General features: G+C 49.0%; 1 protein-coding gene across 3 annotated transcripts in view; it reads right to left on the bottom strand.

Annotated features, from left to right (window-relative positions):
- Positions 1 to 341: 341 nt before the first annotated feature.
- The window catches only part of CHRNB1 (cholinergic receptor nicotinic beta 1 subunit), a 38,352-nt gene continuing 18,862 nt past the window's right edge, over positions 342 to 19,831 (bottom strand). For 2 of the 3 annotated variants that reach the window (XM_089662500.1, XM_089662499.1), the window contains exons 4-11: positions 19,179 to 19,288; positions 18,153 to 18,261; positions 16,147 to 16,294; positions 10,291 to 10,482; positions 9,654 to 9,877; positions 7,812 to 7,975; positions 7,292 to 7,439; positions 342 to 2,002 (exon numbers count right to left, since the gene is read on the bottom strand). In XM_089662500.1, coding sequence (XP_089518626.1) covers positions 1,862 to 2,002; positions 7,292 to 7,439; positions 7,812 to 7,975; positions 9,654 to 9,877; positions 10,291 to 10,482; positions 16,147 to 16,294; positions 18,153 to 18,261; positions 19,179 to 19,288 — 1,236 coding nt within the window. In that variant the 3' untranslated portion in view covers positions 342 to 1,861. The remainder of the gene's footprint in view (positions 2,003 to 7,291; positions 7,440 to 7,811; positions 7,976 to 9,653; positions 9,878 to 10,290; positions 10,483 to 16,146; positions 16,295 to 18,152; positions 18,262 to 19,178; positions 19,289 to 19,831) is intronic. The other variant, XR_016308378.1, reaches the window with a different exon arrangement.

Genomic DNA, 19,831 nt, shown 5'->3' with positions numbered 1-19,831 from the left:
GCAGTATTATCACCCCATACAAGTGAGAGGAAATCTATAAAATGACCATTGGGGACAGTATTATCACCCCATACAAGTGAGAGGAAATCTATAAAATGACCAGCGGGGACAGTATTATCACCCCATACAAGTGAGAGGAAATCTATAAAATGACCAGCAGGGACAGTATTATCACCCCATACAAGTGAGAGGAAATCTGTAAAACGACTGTCAGGGGCAGTATTATCACTCAGGTACTCATAAACAAGTTGGAAGAAATCTATTAATTGACCAATACTCAACCTGAGTGTTCCATTTATATTAAGAAACAATCTATACAATGATCAGCAGGGGGCGCTATAATGACTCCAACACACAATAATTTATTTCAATATGTTGTTTCAGACGACAAGGACAATAGTCTGTACACGCAGCAGAGATGTGGGGGTTACGGTAACAGAAGTAATAACAGGTAATGGACAGGACATTAGATACCAAGGAATATGGTGCCAATACATGGGGTGTCATGGAATGGGGTAGAGAGAAATTGCATATTATGGGAATAAAGTGTTAGCATCTAAAGTGTTAAAAGAAGTGGGGGTCAGGGTACTGGGATATTAGGGATGGGGTGTCAGGTAATACAGTGTCAGACACTGGGGTATCAGAGAATGGGGTGTCAAGTAACAGGATAACAGGGCACTGGGGTATTAGAAAATGGGGTGTCAGGTAATGTGATGATAGAGTACTGGGGTATGAGGGGATGGAGTGTCAGGTAATGGGTTAACAGGGCACTGGGGTATTAGGGAATGGGGTGTCAGGTAATGGGCTGATAAGGCACTGGGGTATCAGGGATTGGGTGTCAGGTAATGGGATGATAGGGTATTGGTGTATGAGGGAACGGGGTATTAGGGAATGGGGTGTCAGGTAATGTAATGATAGGGTACTGGGGTATCAGGGGATGGGGTGTCAGGTAATGGACTGATAAGGCACTGGGGTATCAGGGATGTGGTGTCAGGTAATGGGATGATAGGGTATTGGTGTATGAGGGAATTGGGTGTTAGGGAATGGGGTGTCAGGTAATGTAATGATAGGGTACTGGGGTATCAGGGGATGGGGTGTCAGGTAATGGACTGATAAGGCACTGGGGTATCAGGGATGTGGTGTCAAGTAATGGGATGATAGGGTATTGGTGTATGAGGGAATTGGGTGCCAGGTAATGGGACAACAGGGCACCGGGGTATTAGGAAATGGGGTATCAGGTAATATAATGATAGGGTACTGGGGTATCAAGGGATGGGGTGTCATGTAATAGGATCATAGGGCACTGTGGTATCAGGGGATGGGGTGTCAAGGAATGGGATGATAGAGCACTAGGGTATCAGGGAACGGGGTGTCATGTAATGGGATCATAGGGCACTGGGGTATCAGGGATGGGATGTCAGGTAATGGGATGATATGGGACTGGGGTATGAGGGAATAGGGTGTCAGGTAATGGGATGATAGGGTACTGGGGTATCAGGGAATGGGGTGTCTGGTAATGAGATCATAGGGCACTGGGGTATCAGGGAATGGGGTGTCTGGCAATGAGATCATAGGGCACTGGGGTATCAGGGAATGGGGTGTCTGGCAATGAGATCATAGGGCACTGGGGTATCAGGGAATGGGGTGTCTGGCAATGAGATCATAGGGCACTGGGGTATCAGGGGTGGGATGTCAGGTAATCGGATGATATGGGACTGGGGTATCAGGGAATGGGGTGTCAGGTAATAGGATGATAGAGCAATAGGGTATCAGGGAATGGGGTGTCAGGTAATAGGATGATAGAGCAATAGGTTATCAGGGAATGGGGTGTCAAGTAATGGGATGCCAGTACTCTGGGGTGTCAGGGGAAAGGGGAGTCTGGTGGGCGATTGAAGCTTGCATCCAGGAAGATGGTCAGCGTCCCCAGAGTGGTAAATGCGATGAAAGTCCAGAGAAAGAGACGGTCCACCACCATGGCCACATACTGCCAATCCTCCTTCAGCTGTTGGAGAGAACAGAGAGCAATTATCACCCCCGACAATACAACATATACCCCACTGAACCCTTCCTGCAGGGCATCACAATTATATACCCCCCAATAAAATACCCGGCAGCACCTCTTACTCGTATCTAACTCACCCATACCCCTTTGCTGGGCCACACTCATATACTGTATAAACTCTGGATAAGAAGGCCATCACAGCTTGCACCCGGGGCATTGCCCCTCTCGGAGTGCTGAATTCATTCAGTTTACGGAAGGAAAATCAAGAAATGATCTTAATGGGAAAATCTGGAAGGTCGTGGTGCAGAAACCTTCTCTATCCAATGGATGACCGATTCTCCAAAAATAATAAGTACATGCAGTCTGGTACACAGCTGAGGGCAGGATCAGCAGAGATCAGGGGAGGTCAACGTAGTCAATATCAACAGCAGATCGTAGTGAAGATTCATACAATGAGATATCAAAGTCTGTGTTGGAAAACTTGTCAGTGTTACAACTTGAAGACATGCAGGTATGTAGACAGCTTGTCTGAGCCTACTGTATGATGAAGGTGCTAGTCCAGATACGAGGGTGGAGAGGGGTCTGCAGTACGGGAGGACCCAGCACTGGGAAAAGACGAGCAGAAAGACCTAGTAGGGGCACCAGAGGGATTCTGAGCAGAGGGCGGAGAAGAGCAAAATAATCCAGGAAGGTCATCAGATGGATATTGAGCAGAGAGGCTCAGAAGGGGCCCAAGAGGGATTCCGAATAGAGGGCAGAGAAGAGCAGCAAGACCCAAGATGGGCACCAGAAGAAATGAGAAAGGAAGAAAGAAAAAGAGCAATGGGACCAGGAGGGGAACCTGAGGAATTGTGAAGAGAGGGAGGAAAAAAGAAGTGGGTCCAGGAGGGGCAGTAAAGAAATTTTGAAACGAGGAAGCAGAGGAGAAATAGAACCAGGAGGGGCACCAAAGGGATTGTAAGCAGACAGAGAAGATTAGCAACACCCAAAAGGAGCACCAGAAGATGTGTGAAAAGATGGAGGAGAGGAGAAATGAAACCAGGAGGGGCACTCGAGGAATTGTGAGAAGAGGGAGGAAAATAGATGTGGGATGAAGAGGGATACCAGACCAACGGGATGATGAGAGTCATCAAAGGAATTGTGAGCATGAGAGAAATTGGACGAGGAGGGGCACCATGGGATTTGTGAGCAGAGAGATGAGATGAGCAATGGGACCAAAAAGGGCACCAGAAACATTGTAAGAAGATAGAGAAGAGGAGCAAAGGGACCAGGAGGGGCACCAGAAGAATTGTGAGAAGACAGAGGGGAGGAGCAATGAGACCAGGAGGGGCACCAGAAGAATTGTGAGAAAACAGAGGGGAGGAGCAATGAGACCAGGAGGGGCATCAGGAGAATTGTGAGAAGACAGAGGGGAGGAGCAATGAGACCAGGAGGGGCACCAGAAACATTTTGAAACAACGGAAAGAAGAAACAATGAGACCAGAAGGGGCACCAGAAGAATTGTGAAAAGATGGAGGAGAGGAGCAAAGGGACCAGGAGGGGCACAATAAGAATTGTGAGAAGAGGAAGGAAAGGAGCAATGAGACCAGGAAGGGCACCAGAAGAATTGTGAGAAGACAGAGGAGAGGAGCAACGAGAGCAGGAGGGGCACAAGAATTGCGAGAATATGGAGAGAAGAAGCAATGAGTCCAGGAGGGGCATCAGAAGAATTGTGAGAAGACGGCGGAGAGGAGCAATAAAACCAGGAAGTGCACCAAAAGTATTGTGAGCAGAAGCAGGAGAAAAGCAATGGGACCAGGAGGTGCATCAGAGGAATTGTAAGAAGACGAAGGGAAGGGGACCAAGAGGGGCAGCAGTGGAATTGTGAGAAGAGGGAGCAGAGGGGACTAGGAGAGGTAGCAGAGGAATTTTGAGAAGAGGGAGGTGAGGGGACCAGGAGGGGCAGCAGAGGAATTGTGAGAAGGAGGAGGAGAGGGGACCAGGAGGGCAGCAGTGGGGTTGTGAGAAGAAGGAGAAGAGGGGACCAGGAGGGGCAGCAGAGGAGTTGTGAGAAGAGTGAGGAGAGGGGACCAGGAGGGGCAGCAGAGGAATTGTGAGAAGGAGGAGGAGAGGGGACCAGGAGGGGCAGCAGAGGAGTTGTGAGAAGAGTGAGGAGAGGGGACCAGGAGGGGCAGCAGAGGAATTGTGAGAAGGAGGAGGAGAGGGGACCAGGAGGGGCAGCAGAGGAGTTGTGAGAAGAAGGAGAGGGGACCAGGAGGGGCAGCAGAGGAGTTGTGAGAAGAAGGAGAGGGGACCAGGAGGGGCAGCAGAGGAGTTGTGAGAAGAAGGAGAGGGGACCAGGAGGGGCAGCAGAGGAGTTGTGAAAAGAAGGAGGAGAGGGGACCAGGAGGGGCAGCAGAGAAGTTGTGAGAAGGAGGAGGAGAGGGGACCAGGAGGGCAGCAGAGGAGTTGTGAGAAGAAGGAGAGGGGACCAGGAGGGGCAGCAGAGGAATTGTGAGAAGAGGGAGCAGAGGGGACTAGGAGAGGCAGCAGAGGAATTGTGAGAAGGAGGAGGAGAGGGGACCAGGAGGGCAGCAGAGGAGTTGTGAGAAGAAGGAGGAGAGGGGACCAGGAGGGGCAGCAGAGGAGTTGTGAGAAGAGTGAGGAGAGGGGACCAGGAGGGGCAGCAGAGGAGTTGTGAGAAGAAGGAGAGGGGACCAGGAGGGGCAGCAGAGGAATTGTGAGAAGAGGAAGGAGAGGGGACCGGGAGGGGCAGCAGAGGAGTTGTCAGAATAGGAAGGAGAGGAGCAGCAAAACAGCAAAAAGGGCACTAGAAGAATTCTGAACAAAGTGAGAAAATCAGTGAGATGTAAGAAGGACACTAGAGCCATTCTGAGTAGAAGGAACCAAGGAGAAAATATCTACAGAATCAAGCATTGAAGATACGATGACATGATAAGGACAGACCCCAACCACCTGACTGGGTGAGCCCCTTATGGGTGAGCCCGGTCCCACATGCCAGGGTAGCTCTCTTGAACTTCTGTGACAAACCACTTAAAGTTCTCAAATAATGTCTGTCCCATTCCTGTCATGTCTTTATAACTTTCATACCAATACAGCAGATGATTTGGGAAAGTTTCCTCCCTCTATTACCTTTGTACACAGTCATCCCTATACAAGTCAAAGAAGGAGGAGGAGAGGGGACCAGGAGGGGCAGCAGAGGAGTTGTGAGAAGAAGGAGGAGGAGAGGGGCCAGGAGGGGCAGCAGAGGAGTTGTGAGAAGAAGGAGGAGGAGAGGGGACCAGGAGGGGCAGTAGAGGAGTTGTAAGAAGACAAAGGAGAGGGGACCAGGAGGGGCAGCAGAGGAGTTGTAAGAAGACAAAGGAGAGGGGACCAGGAGGGGCAGCAGAGGAGTTGTGAGAAGAAGGAACAGAGGGGACCAGGAGGGTTAGCAAAGGGGTTGTGAGAAGAAGGAGGAGAGGGGACCAGGAGGGGCAGCAGAGGAGTTGTGAGAAGATGGAGGGAAGGGGACCAGGAGGGTCAGCAGAGGAGTTGTGAGAAGACGGAGGGAAGGGGACCAGGAGGGGCAGCAGAGGAGTTGTGAGAAGAAGGAGGAGGAGAGGGGACCAGGAGGGGCAGCAGAGGAGTTGTGAGAAGAAGGAGGAAGAGAGGGGACCAGAAGGAGCAGCAGAGGAGTTGTGAGAAGAAGGAGAAGAGGGGACCAGGAGGGGCAGCAGATGAGTTGTGAGAAGAAGGAGGAAGAGAGGGGACCAGGAGGGGCAGCAAAGGAGTTGTGAGAAGAAAGAGGGGAGGGGACCAGGAGGGGCAGCAGAGGAATTGTGAGAAGGAGGAGGAGAGGGGACCAGGAGGGGCAGCAGAGGAGTTGTGAGAAGAAGGAGGAGAGGGGACCAGGAGGGGAAGCAGAGGAGTTGTTAGAAAGAGGAGGAGAGGGGACCAGGAGGGACAGCAGAGGAGTTGTGAGAAGGAAGAGAGGGGACCAGGAGGGGCAGCAGAGGAGTTGTGAGAAGAAGGAGAAGAGGGGACCAGGAGGGGCAGCAGATGAGTTGTGAGAAGAAGGAGGAGAGGGGACCAGGAGGGGCAGCAAAGGAGTTGTGAGAAGAAAGAGGGGAGGGGACCAGGAGGGGCAGCAAAGGAGTTGTGAGAAGAAGGAGGAGAGGGGACCAGGAGGGGCAGCAGAGGAGTTGTAAGAAGAAGGAGGAGAGGGGACCAGGAGGGGCAGCAGAGGAGTTGTAAGAAGACAAAGGAGAGGGGACCAGGAGGGGCAGCAGAGGAGTTGTGAGAAGAAGGAGAAGAGGGGACCAGGAGGGGCAGCAGATGAGTTGTGAGAAGAAGGAGGAAGAGAGGGGACCAGGAGGGGCAGCAAAGGAGTTGTGAGAAGAAAGAGGGGAGGGGACCAGGAGGGGCAGCAGAGGAGTTGTGAGAAGGAGGAGGAGAGGGGACCAGGAGGGGCAGCAGAGGAGTTGTGAGAAGAAGGAGGAGAGGGGACCAGGAGGGGCAGCAGAGGAGTTGTGAGAAGAAAGAGGGGAGGGGACCAGGAGGGGCAGCAGAGGAGTTGTGAGAAGAAGGAGGAGAGGGGACCAGGAGGGGCAGCAGAGGAGTTGTGAGAAGGAGGAGGAGAGGGGACCAGGAGGGGCAGCAGAGGAGTTGTGAGAAGAAGGAGGAGAGGGGACCAGGAGGGGCAGCAGAGGAGTTGTTAGAAGGAGGAGGAGAGGGGACCAGGAGGGGCAGCAGAGGAGTTGTGAGAAGGAAGAGAGGGGACCAGGAGGGGCAGCAGAGGAGTTGTTAGAAGGAGGAGGAGAGGGGACCAGGAGGGGCAGCAGAGGAGTTGTGAGAAGAAGGAGAAGAGGGGACCAGGAGGGGCAGCAGATGAGTTGTGAGAAGAAGGAGGAGAGGGGACCAGGAGGGGCAGCAAAGGAGTTGTGAGAAGGAGGAGGAGAGGGGACCAGGAGGGGCAGCAGAGGAGTTGTGAGAAGAAGGAGGAGAGGGGACCAGGAGGGGCAGCAGAGGAGTTGTGAGAAGGAGGAGGAGAGGGGACCAGGAGGGGCAGCAGAGGAGTTGTGAGAAGAAGGAGGAGAGGGGACCAGGAGGGGCAGCAGAGGAATGAGTTGGGAATATTTGTACACAGTCATCCCTATACAAGTCAAAGCCAAAAGCAGCTTAGATAGTCCCTCAACACAACAAAAGCAACCAAGAACTGAGTCAACGTTGAAGCTACTAAATGACTTCTGAGAATAACGAGGCCTTGGGGTCACCTGTAGAGTTTTACCTACAGAATATACTGATACTTACAGCATCGTAGTCCTCCTGCTCCTGCAGCTGCTGGGCGAGGTATCGGATGGCGCTGATGGCGGACTGTAGATCTGGGGGGAGAGTGAGCCCCAAACTTGGACCATCCAAGAACCATTTCATATCCCGGGAGAAAGCGGTCGCCTGGTACCTACAGAAGAGGACACCTTCATATAGTGTAGGAACCCTTCAATAAATATTTTATTTCAGGTTTTTGTTGTCTCAAATTTCAATTTTTATCCCTTTTTTCACAATGTGCATCAGAAGCTGCGGCAAGCCCACCTCATTTCCTGGCTGGAGGACGTCCAGCATTATCTTGCCCTTTCCTTCTCAGTCTGACAGTCCCTGGCCCCGCCCTTTTTACTGATTGGATTTCAGTTGTTTCAATATGCATCAAATGTCATATTTTCATAGCTCCTCCCAACAGCCAGCCCACTGCTTGCATCACAGAGGAGGGCTCTTGAGAGGAGTAGTGAGGCCCCGCCTATAAATAGGCCCCAGTACAGTCACGGAGAGCACACACCTCTCAGGTTTGGGGAAGATGAAGTCGTTCTCCGGCCTTCGGATGAAGTACTCGTCGGCATGTCGTGAGACTGGGGCCCGGTGGGAAGGTGGTTCAGTTGGAAGAGGCGGCTCAGGTTTTGGTCGGCTAATCCGGAGGTAGCGGGGGAGGTGAAGGATAAAAATCTATAATGCGGAGGGGTAAAAAAGAGTCATCAAGGAACTAGAAAAGTATTTAAAAAATACAATGTTTGTAATTTATGTGAAGAAGAAGGATTGAGTCGGTGCCAGTGCTGGGACAGGGGGTGGGCAGGAGGGTGGCTGCCCTGGGTGCAGTGGTGTACTGTACAGATGGGGGCGCCATTCAGCTCATTCTGATACGGGGCAATTCGACAACCAGCTGACTGGGGGGGGGGGTAACATCCCCAAAGCTCACACATAATGGGGGAAGGGGGAGCAGTTTGGCTTCTTTGCCCTGGGTGCTGGATGACCTTGTATCGGCAATGGTTGGTAGGCTGGACCCTAAAGACTTGTCCATAGAAAGGCAGATCTCTCAGCAATCATTTCTACCAGAATTGGGTCACAGAAAATCTCTTATTCATATGCTTTGTACATGCCTCACTGGCAGAACTGCAGGATAATAGGATCTCAGGCACTATAAGGGGTTCCCACCATCCCTGTGCTGAGTTCCCGGGTCTGTAAACCCGCTGTGCCCACTATGAGGGGTTCCCACCATCCCTGTGCTGAGTTCCCGGGTCTGTACGCCCACTGTGCCCATTATGAGGGGTTCCCACCATCCCTGTGCTAAGTTCCCGGGTCTGTACACCCGCTGTGCCCATTATGAAGGGTTCCCACCATCCCTGTGCTGAGTTCCCGGGTCTGTACACCCGCTGTGCCCATTATGAGGGGTTCCCACCATCCCTGTGCTGAGTTCCTGGGTCTGTAAACCCGCTGTGCCCACTATGAGGGGTTCCCACCATCCCTGTGCTGAGTTCCCGGGTCTGTACGCCCACTGTGCCCATTATGAGGGGTTCCCACCATCCCTGTGCTGATTTCCTGGTTCTGTACACCCAATGTGCCCATTATGAGGGGTTCCCACCATCCCTGTGATGATTTCCCAGGTCTGAACACCCACTGTGCTCATTGTGAGGGGTTCCCACCATCCCTGTGCTGAGTTCTCAGGTCTGTACACCCGCTGTGCCCATTGTGAGGGGTTCCCACCATCCCTGTGCTGATTTCCTGGTTCTGTACACCCAATGTGCCCATTATGAGGGGTTCCCATCATCCATGTGATGATTTCCCAGGTCTGAACACCTGCTGTGCCCATTGTGAGGGGTTCCCACCATCCCTGTGCTGAGTTCCTGGGTCTGTACACCCGCTGTGCCCATTGTGAGGGGTTCCCACCATCCCTGTGCTGAGTTCCCAGCTCTGTACACCCGATGTGCCCATTATGAGGGGTTCTCACCATCCCTGTGCTGAGTTCCCAGCTCTGTACACCCGCTGTGCCCATTATGAAGGGTTCCCACTATTCCTGTGTGGATTTCCTGGGTCTTTACATTGTGAAGAATGTAACAGGAGGAGGTGGTACACACAAAGTCTAAACAAAGCAAACAACCCCAAACCCCTAGGTGGAGAGGAACAGATCCAGGAATTATGACAGAGGGATGTTGCTGCTGGAGGGTTCAAAATATATAGAAAACTAGGGAGTGATTTAGGCCACCAGGCAAAACCCACAAATAAAATATCACTTTTTTGGGTGAACTGATCCTTTAACCATAAAACCCACCAGCTTTAGGAAGGTTTGGAGTCTCAAGGACTATGGGGTCAAGTAGGTCAATACACTGACAAGGGAGATGGGCCATACCTGCCGCACCCACTGGGGCATGTGATGGGTGTTGGGGGATCGATGGTGAAGATTCAGGACCACTACGCTCAGGATGACAGAAAAGGTGACCAGAATCATGGTAAACATGAGATAGTTGACAATGATGGGGACCTTCAACGAGGTCTCTGGGACTTTGTCAGCCAGAAGCAGCAAGAAGACAGTGAGTGTGAGAAGAGCAAAGATGGACAGCGTCATCTTCTCACCTGGAAGGACGGAAGAGAAAGAGAGTTAGAGGAGGAAGAGACAGAGATGACTAGGAACTTACTTTCTGGTGTGTGGATAAAGGGTTTAGGTATGGTTCTTGCAGGACCTCATATATGCAGGTCATGGTAGACATTGTGGAAGCCACAAGACTTGTTCTTTGGTGTTAACAATGTTTTCCTTCTCATCCAAGTAGTCTCCTCGGAATCTGAGGAAGGTACTTAGATGAGGGAAACATCTTCAAAATGAGTCCAGGTGAATGTGACTAAATACTACTAGTTTTCAGGATATACAGTAGAAGAACATTTGTCCAACATTAGGTAGAAAGTCCCCCTTCAGAGTAAATATTTAGAGGTCCCATAAGAGTTTCTATATATTTGTGTTTTTCGGTGGTCAAGCCTGAGCATATTAATACCTGCATCGGGGGGAAGGTAGAAGACAAAGATGGCCAGAATGGTAATAAGAATGCAAGGGATGATGATGTTGACAATATAGAATAACGGCTTCCTTCGGATCACCAGGTAAAATGTGATGTCCTCATAAAGCGGGTCTGTTGGGCTCACGTTCTTACGGGATGATCGGTATCGAATCTCCCACTGGCCATTTTCTGCAGGGAAAGAAAACAGATTATTCTACAAGAACCAACAATAATTCAGCCTAGATCCAGCAAAGCAAACCAAAGGACCCGGGAAGATGGAAGATCTCTATGAACTGTCTCATTCATCCAGTCTTGGTATACCTAGTAGTCCTCACAGTCATCTGGACTTGTTCTATGGTGTTTAAGAAGCTTCTCCAAACCACTTCTTATGAGTCTAATGAGTGTCAGGAAGCTACCCCAGCATTTATATCTGCACAGGCAGCACAGACACCTAGATCCAACCACCATGGAATGTGTCAAGGCAGATGTTGATTGCCCAAGGACAAGATGTGGGGTGTTGTGGAACCACACTGTTCTAGTTACATCATCCCATCCTTGGTGTTCTAGTTACATCATCCCATCCTTGCTGTTCTAGTTACATCATCCCATCCTTGCTGTTCTAGTTACATCATCCCATCCTTGCTGTTCTAGTTACATCATCCCATCCTTGGTGTTCTAGTTACATCATCCCATCCTTGCTGTTCTAGTTACATCATCCCATCCTTGCTGTTCTAGTTACATCATCCCATCCTTGTTGTTCTAGTTACATCATCCCATCCTTGGTGTTCTAGTTACATCATCCCATCCCTGGTGTTCTAGTTACATCATCCCGTCCATGGTGTTCTAGTTACATCATCCCATCCTTGGTGTTCTAGTTACATCATCCCATCCTTGGCGTTCTAGTTACATCATCCCATCCTTGGCGTTCTAGTTACATCATCCCATCCTTGGCGTTCTAGCTACATCATCCCATCCTTGGTGTTCTAGTTACATCATCCCATCCTTGGTGTTCTAGTTACATCATCCCGTCCTTGGTGTTCTAGTTACATCATCCCGTCTTTGCTGTTCTAGTTACATCATCCCGTCCTTGGTGTTCTAGTTACATCATCCCGTCCTTGGTGTTCTAGTTACATCATCCCATCCTTGGTGTTCTAGTTACATCATCCCATCCTTGGTGTTCTAGTTACATCATCCCATCCTTGGCGTTCTAGCTACATCATCCCATCCTTGCTGTTCTAGTTACATCATCCCATCCTTGCTGTTCTAGTTACATCATCCCATCCTTGCTGTTCTACCTACATCATCCCATCCTTGGTGTTCTAGTTACATCATCCCGTCCTTGCTGTTCTAGTTACATCATCCCATCCCTGGTGTTCTAGTTACATCATCCCGTCCTTGCTGTTCTAGTTACATCATCCCATCCTTGGTGTTCTAGTTACATCATCCCATCCTTGGTGTTCTAGTTACATCATCCCATCCTTGGTGTTCTAGTTACATCATCCCATCCTTGGCGTTCTAGCTACATCATCCCATCCTTGGTGTTCTAGTTACATCATCCCATCCTTGGTGTTCTAGTTACATCATCCCATCCTTGGTGTTCTAGTTACATCATCCCATCCTTGGTGTTCTAGTTACATCATCCCATCCTTGGCGTTCTAGTTACATCATCCCATCCCTGGTGTTCTAGTTACATCATCCCGTCCATGGTGTTCTAGTTACATCATCCCATCCTTGGTGTTCTAGTTACATCATCCCATCCTTGGTGTTCTAGTTACATCATCCCATCCTTGGCGTTCTAGCTACATCATCCCATCCTTGCTGTTCTAGTTACATCATCCCATCCTTGCTGTTCTAGTTACATCATCCCATCCTTGCTGTTCTAGTTACATCATCCCATCCTTGCTGTTCTAGTTACATCATCCCATCCTTGCTGTTCTAGTTACATCATCCCATCCCTGGTGTTCTAGTTACATCATCCCGTCCTTGCTGTTCTAGTTACATCATCCCATCCTTGGTGTTCTAGTTACATCATCCCATCCTTGGTGTTCTAGTTACATCATCCCATCCTTGGTGTTCTAGTTACATCATCCCATCCTTGGCGTTCTAGCTACATCATCCCATCCTTGGTGTTCTAGTTACATCATCCCATCCTTGGCGTTCTAGCTACATCATCCCATCCTTGGCGTTCTAGCTACATCATCCCATCCTTGGTGTTCTAGTTACATCATCCCATCCTTGGCGTTCTAGTTACATCATCCCATCCTTGAAGTCTGCATGGGTGTTATTCCTTGGCATTACATGGCTGAAGGTCTGTCGTTGTCAGATCACCAGTAGACATGCACTGTATTGCTTCACTAAATTACTAATTTGTTTCATTGAAAATTTGTTTTGTTGAATTTGTTTTGACCTGATTCAAATTTTTCCGATGGGTTCGAAGTATTTGAACCAAATCGAATTTCAATTGAAAACATAGAACTGATCCAAATTCATTGTGAAGAATGACTGGTTCTATTCTATTCAAAATTTGAATATTCTTTCTATTTTATTCTTTTCTTCTCTATTCTTTTGTAGTCTATTTTTTTAATTCTATTCTTTTCTATTCTATTTTATTCTATTCTTTTATTTTCTATTCTATTCTTTTCTATTCTGTTCTGTTTTATTCTATTCTAGTCTTTTCGAAGCTCGAATTTCGGAAGACGGCTATATTCTATTCAAATGTAAGTGCAGTGCCAAAGCATAAGTGACAAATGCAATCATAGAGTGCTTCTGAGAATAGAAGTGTTCATACAATAAAAACGTCTCAGATCATAAAAAATCATAGAATCATAAAAAACTCTAAAAATCTGAACATAAATAGTGTCTATGAATAGTCCGTGGAACTACAGGTCACATCAATGCCCGGTGATCGTGGAACTACAAGGTGCAGCAATACCAGCTGGGATGCCTGAGAGTGCTCATGATCCAACATGGGAATCCACCACCTTATATGGATGTGCACTCACCAGAATGCTACTTGTAGAATAGAGTTAAAGCTGATCCAAGATGGCCGCGGTGGTGTGACGTCAGCACGTAAGGCTCACCCAACGCGTTTAGTGCGCATCCACGTCTTCAGGGGCACGCATACTAGGCTACATTCTAACAATAATACACACTGTGACTGGAGTGACTTTTGGGGGTGGGGGGACCCCTGTATCATCTCCTCATGTTCCCATTATGTGTGAGTCACCCTGTGTCTGTTAGGGGTACAGGGTGGTCTGTCCTAGTATTGTGTGGACATGTATAGGTGGGGTGGGGGTTGTTCATTGTTCACTGCCATGTGCTGCATCCCATTGTTCTATTGTGTCTTGCTTACCAGCAAACTATTATGGGATGTATGTGTTCCTTTATTGTTTACTGCCACATGGTGTAGTCCTGTCAGGGTTTGCCACAGCGCGTAGGTCTGCGCATGCGCAGATTGCCAAGACACACTAACACGCGGGAGCTAGGACCTGGGCGCCCGCGGCGGCAGCTGTGGCCGCGCACTCGCGCACACGGGCACACGCTTGTCACCAATGACAGCGCAGGGCGCTCTATTTAAAACCGGCTCTGGCAATGCTCAAGTGCCGTACGGTCTTACTCCTGTTATCCTGTGTATCCTGAGAGATTGCTTGTTGAAGACCCTGCCTGACCCTGATCCGTTGACCGTCTCCTGCTCTGATCCCTGGCTTGTCTGACCATTCTTCTGTTTGCTCCTGAACATATTGACCTCCTGTTACTGAACCCGGCCTGTGACCCGTTTATCTACGCTTAGTTCACCTCTTCACATGAGGCTCTCACCCGCAACATGCCACTGGCAAGTACCTCTACCACAGCTGGTTGTACCCAGGGGCTGCGACCTGGTCTCGACCTGCTCCAAGTCCATCCCCACCATCAGGGGCTCTGGTGAACAAGCAGGTTGGGGCTTAGATTCCGCGCCTTGTGGAATTCTGGCCTGTGGGGCACTAGAGGCTTCCGTCAGTCGGTCCCTGACAATCCCATTGTTCTATTGTGTATTGGCTTGGTGGGGGGTGTTTCCGGCAGCCCTTCCCCCTGATGGGACAACCTGCTGATGTGTTTCCTGTTACTAGGTGTATTTCCCTGCCCTGTATATATATCTTGTGTGTGTGTAAAATAAAGCAGTTCACTTCCTGTCTGAAGAAGTCTGGTGTTCTCTCGTCCTGTATGGCCAGCGGTGGTGTCTGTGGATCTGTGTTCGGACAGGGAAGCAGGAGTCTAACGGCAATACCCCAGTGCAGTCGGGGTCCAGTTCCGTTACACACACAGTCTTTGAAAGAAATCAGTAATAGTCAGCAATACGTTTATATTTCAAATTTGGTTTTGAATTAGATTCTAACTCGATCCCGATTTTGGACGAAATTTAGCAAAGTTATTTTGGATTTGTTTACATTCGTTACTATTGTAATTCAGAAATTTGGATACATCCGAAACTCCGAATATTGAAAATGTCACCCGAATTTTGATTCGGAAAAAAACGAACCGTACATGTCTAATCACCAGATTGGAGATGTTAAAACGCCATTATATGTCTAAGATAAGTAGTGCGTGGTCAGCCTCGCCCAAACAATCTCACCTGAAAGCTATCAAAAACATCGGAGGCATTCCCCACCCCACAACTGCATGTATGCTAGGGGTGTTCTGCGGGGCATGGAATGCCTCCACTTCCTATGATTACTTGTTGGCTTTGACGTCTTCCTGGCGCCTCTAAAAATTTTGTGTCTGGGGCAACCACCCCTGTGGACTCGCCCACGCTAAGCCACTGGGTATTGCAGGCCACCATGCTTGTCCAGTTATATTTTTTCCAGTTTAGATATCTCTACCAGAGATTTGCAACAGTTCACACCTTCAGGGATGTGAGTAGAATGATTAACACCTATGCAGACCTCACCAAACATGGGGTTATGTAACTAGAACAGGGTGGTTCTACAACTGTCACACCTTCCATCCTGTTCTTGGACACTCAGCATCTCCCTTGACACATTCCATGTTGATTGGATAAAGGTGTTGGTGCTACCTTTGTGGCTATGATTACTGGGGAGTAAGAGGGGCCGGATGGTTGGTACCCAAAGTGGAGTAGATGCACACGGTGGCCAAGGAATGCAGCACAATGTACTAATTCAAAGTTCTACAAGGTGGCACATGGTCGAACCCAATCCAGCAGTACTTCACAGAAGAACTCATAGTAGACGGTCTCAATTCTGTAGAAGACACTTGGGCAGGTTTGTGGTTCCCGACAGCATCTGATGAAGGACGTGCCTGGTGGGCGGTGTGGCAACAAAGGCAACCGAGAGGCAGAAGGGAGGAGATCCGAAGTAGAAGCTCAGGCATAAGATCCTTACACTGTCCCTTCTTCAACAAATCCTTTCCCTGTTCTAGACCCACTGCCCCTCACCAACGGGTTCCAGCCACTTTGCAAATGCGCTCCATCCCCAGTGCCCTCACTAAAGATGGCCACTGAGTTCAATCAGGGCAACAGTGTCTAATCAGATGGCTGCTCCCCTGATGACACCTATGGAGGCACCAGAGAAACAAGAGTTCTTATTCTCTACCAGCCTGTCTGCATAGTGGCCACCGTAACAGCGCCACCAGTGCAGGGAGGCTGAACTACACTCGCTTACACAAATATCTTCCTGACACTCATTAGAACTGAAAAAGTGGCTTAAATTATCTAGGAAATGTCTTCAATAATACAGGCCACGTCCAGTTGAATGTGACCAACTACTACTAGTTATCTCTAGCATTCGGTAGGACATATCACCTACAAGTGGGAGAAGAGCAGTAAGTTAGTGCCAAATATACACGCCCCAAATCTCTCACCCTCAAAGGTGTTGGGAAAGATGACGGCTTGAGTGATCTCCCTTCCTTGGCCGTCCCTCGGGTGTACCAGGGTCACCTCGTCTGCCTCATAGGTCTGAGACCGGAATACCATGCTACAATTCTGCCAGTCAAACGGGAAGTATTGGACCTGAAGTGATGGAACAAAGGTGAACGGGTCACGGGGGGCGTCAGTTACCTCAATTCAATTCTGATAAAAAAACATTAGGAGGACGACTAAGTGGGAACTGGGATACAATTGGATAAACTATTGACAGAATATCACTCACAGCTCAGCAAATGCCGACCACAGAAGAAGGCTTAGGCCAGAAAACCAGATAATTTCCTATTTTATAGATTTAAAAATATGTTCCATAAGAGAAAATGACAACATAATGAGAAAACTGCCACCGTTCTTGCAGAGGACACAAGACGTGGGATAGACAATATCTGGACAAAGAAATAGAAAGCAGTGATCCTCTTTCTGTTTACAGAGAGTTTTACCACCTGACATATTCTTCTCAGGGACTACACTGGTGAGATTTCTGTGCTCATGGCTCTACATACTTGCTGTGCTACTATGAGGGGTTCCCACCATCCATCTGCTGAGCAATGCACACCTACTGTGCTCATAATGAGGGACACCTACCATCCCTGTGCCCCAGATCCCCAGTCTTCACAACTACTGCTCCCGTAATCAGGGGTTCCCAACATTCCTACACTGAGTTTGCAGCTGTACAAACATGTTGTACCAATTATGAGGGGTTTACACCATTCCTGCCCATCTTTTGTTCACATTATGAGCGACTCTCACCATTCCTGTGATAGGTTCCCAAATCTGAACTCCTTTTGTGCCAATTATGAGGGGTTCCCACCATCATTGAGGTAAGTTCTGGATCTGTACACCTGCTGCGCCCATTGTGGGGGGTTCACACCATCTCTGTGCCAAGTTCCTGGGTCTGTACACCTGCTGTGCCCATTATGAGGGGTTATCACCATCCCTGCATTGAGCTCCTGGGTCTAGACATCTGCAGTTCCCATTATTAGGGGTTCCCACCATCTCTGTGCTGAGTTTATGGGCCTGTACATCTGCTGTGCCAATTATGAGGGATTCCCTCCATCCCTGTGCTGAGTTCCCAGGTCTTTATACTTTCTGTGTCCATTATGAGGGGTTCCCACCATCCCTGTGCTGAGTTCCTGAGTCTGTACACCTGCTGTGTCCATTATGAGGAGTTCCCGCCATCCCTGTGCCAAGTTCCCCGGTTTGTACACCCACTGTGCCAATTATGAGGGGTTCCCTCCATCCCTGTGCTGAGTTCCCGGGTCTTTTATACTTTCTATGTGCATTATGAGGGGTTCCTGCCATCCTTGTGCTGAGTTCCCAGGTCTGTACACCTGTGTCTATTATGAGGGGTTCCCGCCATCCCTGTGCCACGTTCCCCAGTCTGTACACCTGCTGTGCTCATTATGAGGGGTTCCCACCATACCTGTGCTGAGTTCCCTGGTCTGTACACCCGCTGTGCTCATCATGAGGGGTTCCCACCATACCTGTGCTGAGTTTCCGGGTCTCTACACCTGCTGTGTCTATTATGAGGGGTTCCCACCATCCCTGTGCTGAGTTCCCTGGTCTGTACACCTGCTGTGCCCATTATGAGGGGTTCCCATCATACCTGTGCGGAGTTCCCTGGTCTGTACATCTGCACATCTGCAGTGCCCATTATGAGGGGTTTCCACCATCAATGAGCTGAGTACCTGGTAACCCCATATTAATGGCCATGGTTTTGGAATGGGATGTCCAACAAGATCATAAGGGTGTGATAGTTGGACAACAGCAAATATTTGGCCATATAGTATACTTTTCACTCACATTATTCCAAACTCAGAAAAAATAAACCTGAGAGCCTTCAAGCCAAACTTTGGAGAGCTGAAGTGTAATGCTCCTTTCTTTGTACAACATCTCAATGATAAAACAGTACAGAGATGGATTACGTTTGATGGGCGATAGTCACCTCGATGGGGCAGCTGCTGTGATAGAGGGCCGGGGGCAGCCAGGTGACATTGCCTTTCCAGTTAACCAAAACTTCAACCGCAAGCCCGACCTCAAATTCACCGTCATAGCTGGGAAAGGAGAAGACAGGAGTCAGTGAGATGGGGGAACAAAAGCTGGATAAAACCATTTAATATCCAAAAAGAAGTTAAGAAGGTGGGTGTGGATCACCTGACACCAGGGGCGGACTGACAAATCATGGGGCCCCTGGGCAATAGGGGATCATGGGGCCCCCGTGTCCTTGCCCAAACTCAAAGCACACCCAAAAAGCCTATAAAAGGTACCAGGAGCAATTCATGGGGCCCCCGTGTCCTTGCCCACACTCAAAGCACACCCAAAAAAGCCTATAAAAGGTACCAGGGGCATTTCATGGGGCCCCCCTACTGACCCCAGGCCCTCGGGCAGTGCCTGAGTGCTCTAATGGTCACTCCGCCCCTGCCTGACACACTGCCATAGAGTAGGGAAGGGTGAAAACTCTTTAAAGGCTCCCTCCATTACCTGTCCTGTAATCGCAAGAAGAGAGGAAAATCTTCTCCTGACAATCAATATAAATGAAGGATTCCCCTCTGTTCCTTAGAAATGTGGACTTGTCCTTACTTTCAGTCCTGGTGGCAATAGCACGGAAACAGACAACACTAAAACCCGACAGGGGTCCTAAACACACCCAGAGCCCTCAGTTCTGCAATAGGCTTGCTCTTGGGAGTAGTTCTGCAAATGCAACAATTGCTGTGATGGGTAAATGTTAGTCTGAAGAGGTGAGTGGTCCTAGCTACGTTGTATATGCATGCAGACCACCCTAGGCAATGCACACAAAGGATGCTAAGCTTCCATGATCAAAAGAACTGAAATCCAATGAATGGCCATCGATGAACAGCCTGACCTCAGAAAGGACTCCTTGGGCCCCCAAATCTAATGTGAGGACATGACTGGAATGCCAAGTCTACAAATCCCAGCTCTGTGGTTTGTAATTGTATATTCAGACACCCACTTGTTCATAAGGACGATATCCGGCTTCCACACACTGTCAGAGGGAATCCGCAGAGTCTTGATGCCACCATATTGTGATGGGTCCCAGGTGAGGCGGAGGTCATTCCAGGCCTGAGAATGAAGAAACAGTTAGTTTGTCCCTTGTGTGCTATCTATAGGAGCATATACCCAGCTCATAAGAGGTGCTATATATTCAAAAAGTTGCCACCCCCCTTCCCAAATCATAATTAGAACAATAACAAATACAATAAAGTGGAAGAACACCAATATAGTTACCAATTCACATATAAAAAGAGTGAACCAATGGCATCACAGTCAGGTGGGAAATAAGGCCCAAGACCCAACGTTCTCATCAGAAGTGATGTCATGACATGTTATCTCCAGTGCATCCGGGTCCAACCAAGAAGGACCTGTGTATTCAAAAAACATCTTCCCTTAAGACATGTCAAGGACTCCCACTGGCTGAACCATTTGATGTCATGACCCGGATCTAGATCCTACTTGGCACTAATCATTGAGTAAGGCAGCCTATGTACAAGGGCTCTCAACCCCAAGATAGAGGTGGAACACAGGTACACGGGCCTTATCGTTTCCAGGATCATAAAGACAAGCAAAAACGAGGCACTGGGTACAAATTTTCAAATGAGTCAATTC

The sequence above is a fragment of the Staurois parvus genome, unplaced genomic scaffold (genome assembly GCF_062004578.1).
Source record: "Staurois parvus isolate SC_StPar_1 unplaced genomic scaffold, SC_StPar_1.0 ptg001482l, whole genome shotgun sequence".
NCBI classification, from domain to species: domain Eukaryota; kingdom Metazoa; phylum Chordata; class Amphibia; order Anura; family Ranidae; genus Staurois; species Staurois parvus.
This window is presented reverse-complemented; position numbering and strand designations above follow the sequence as displayed.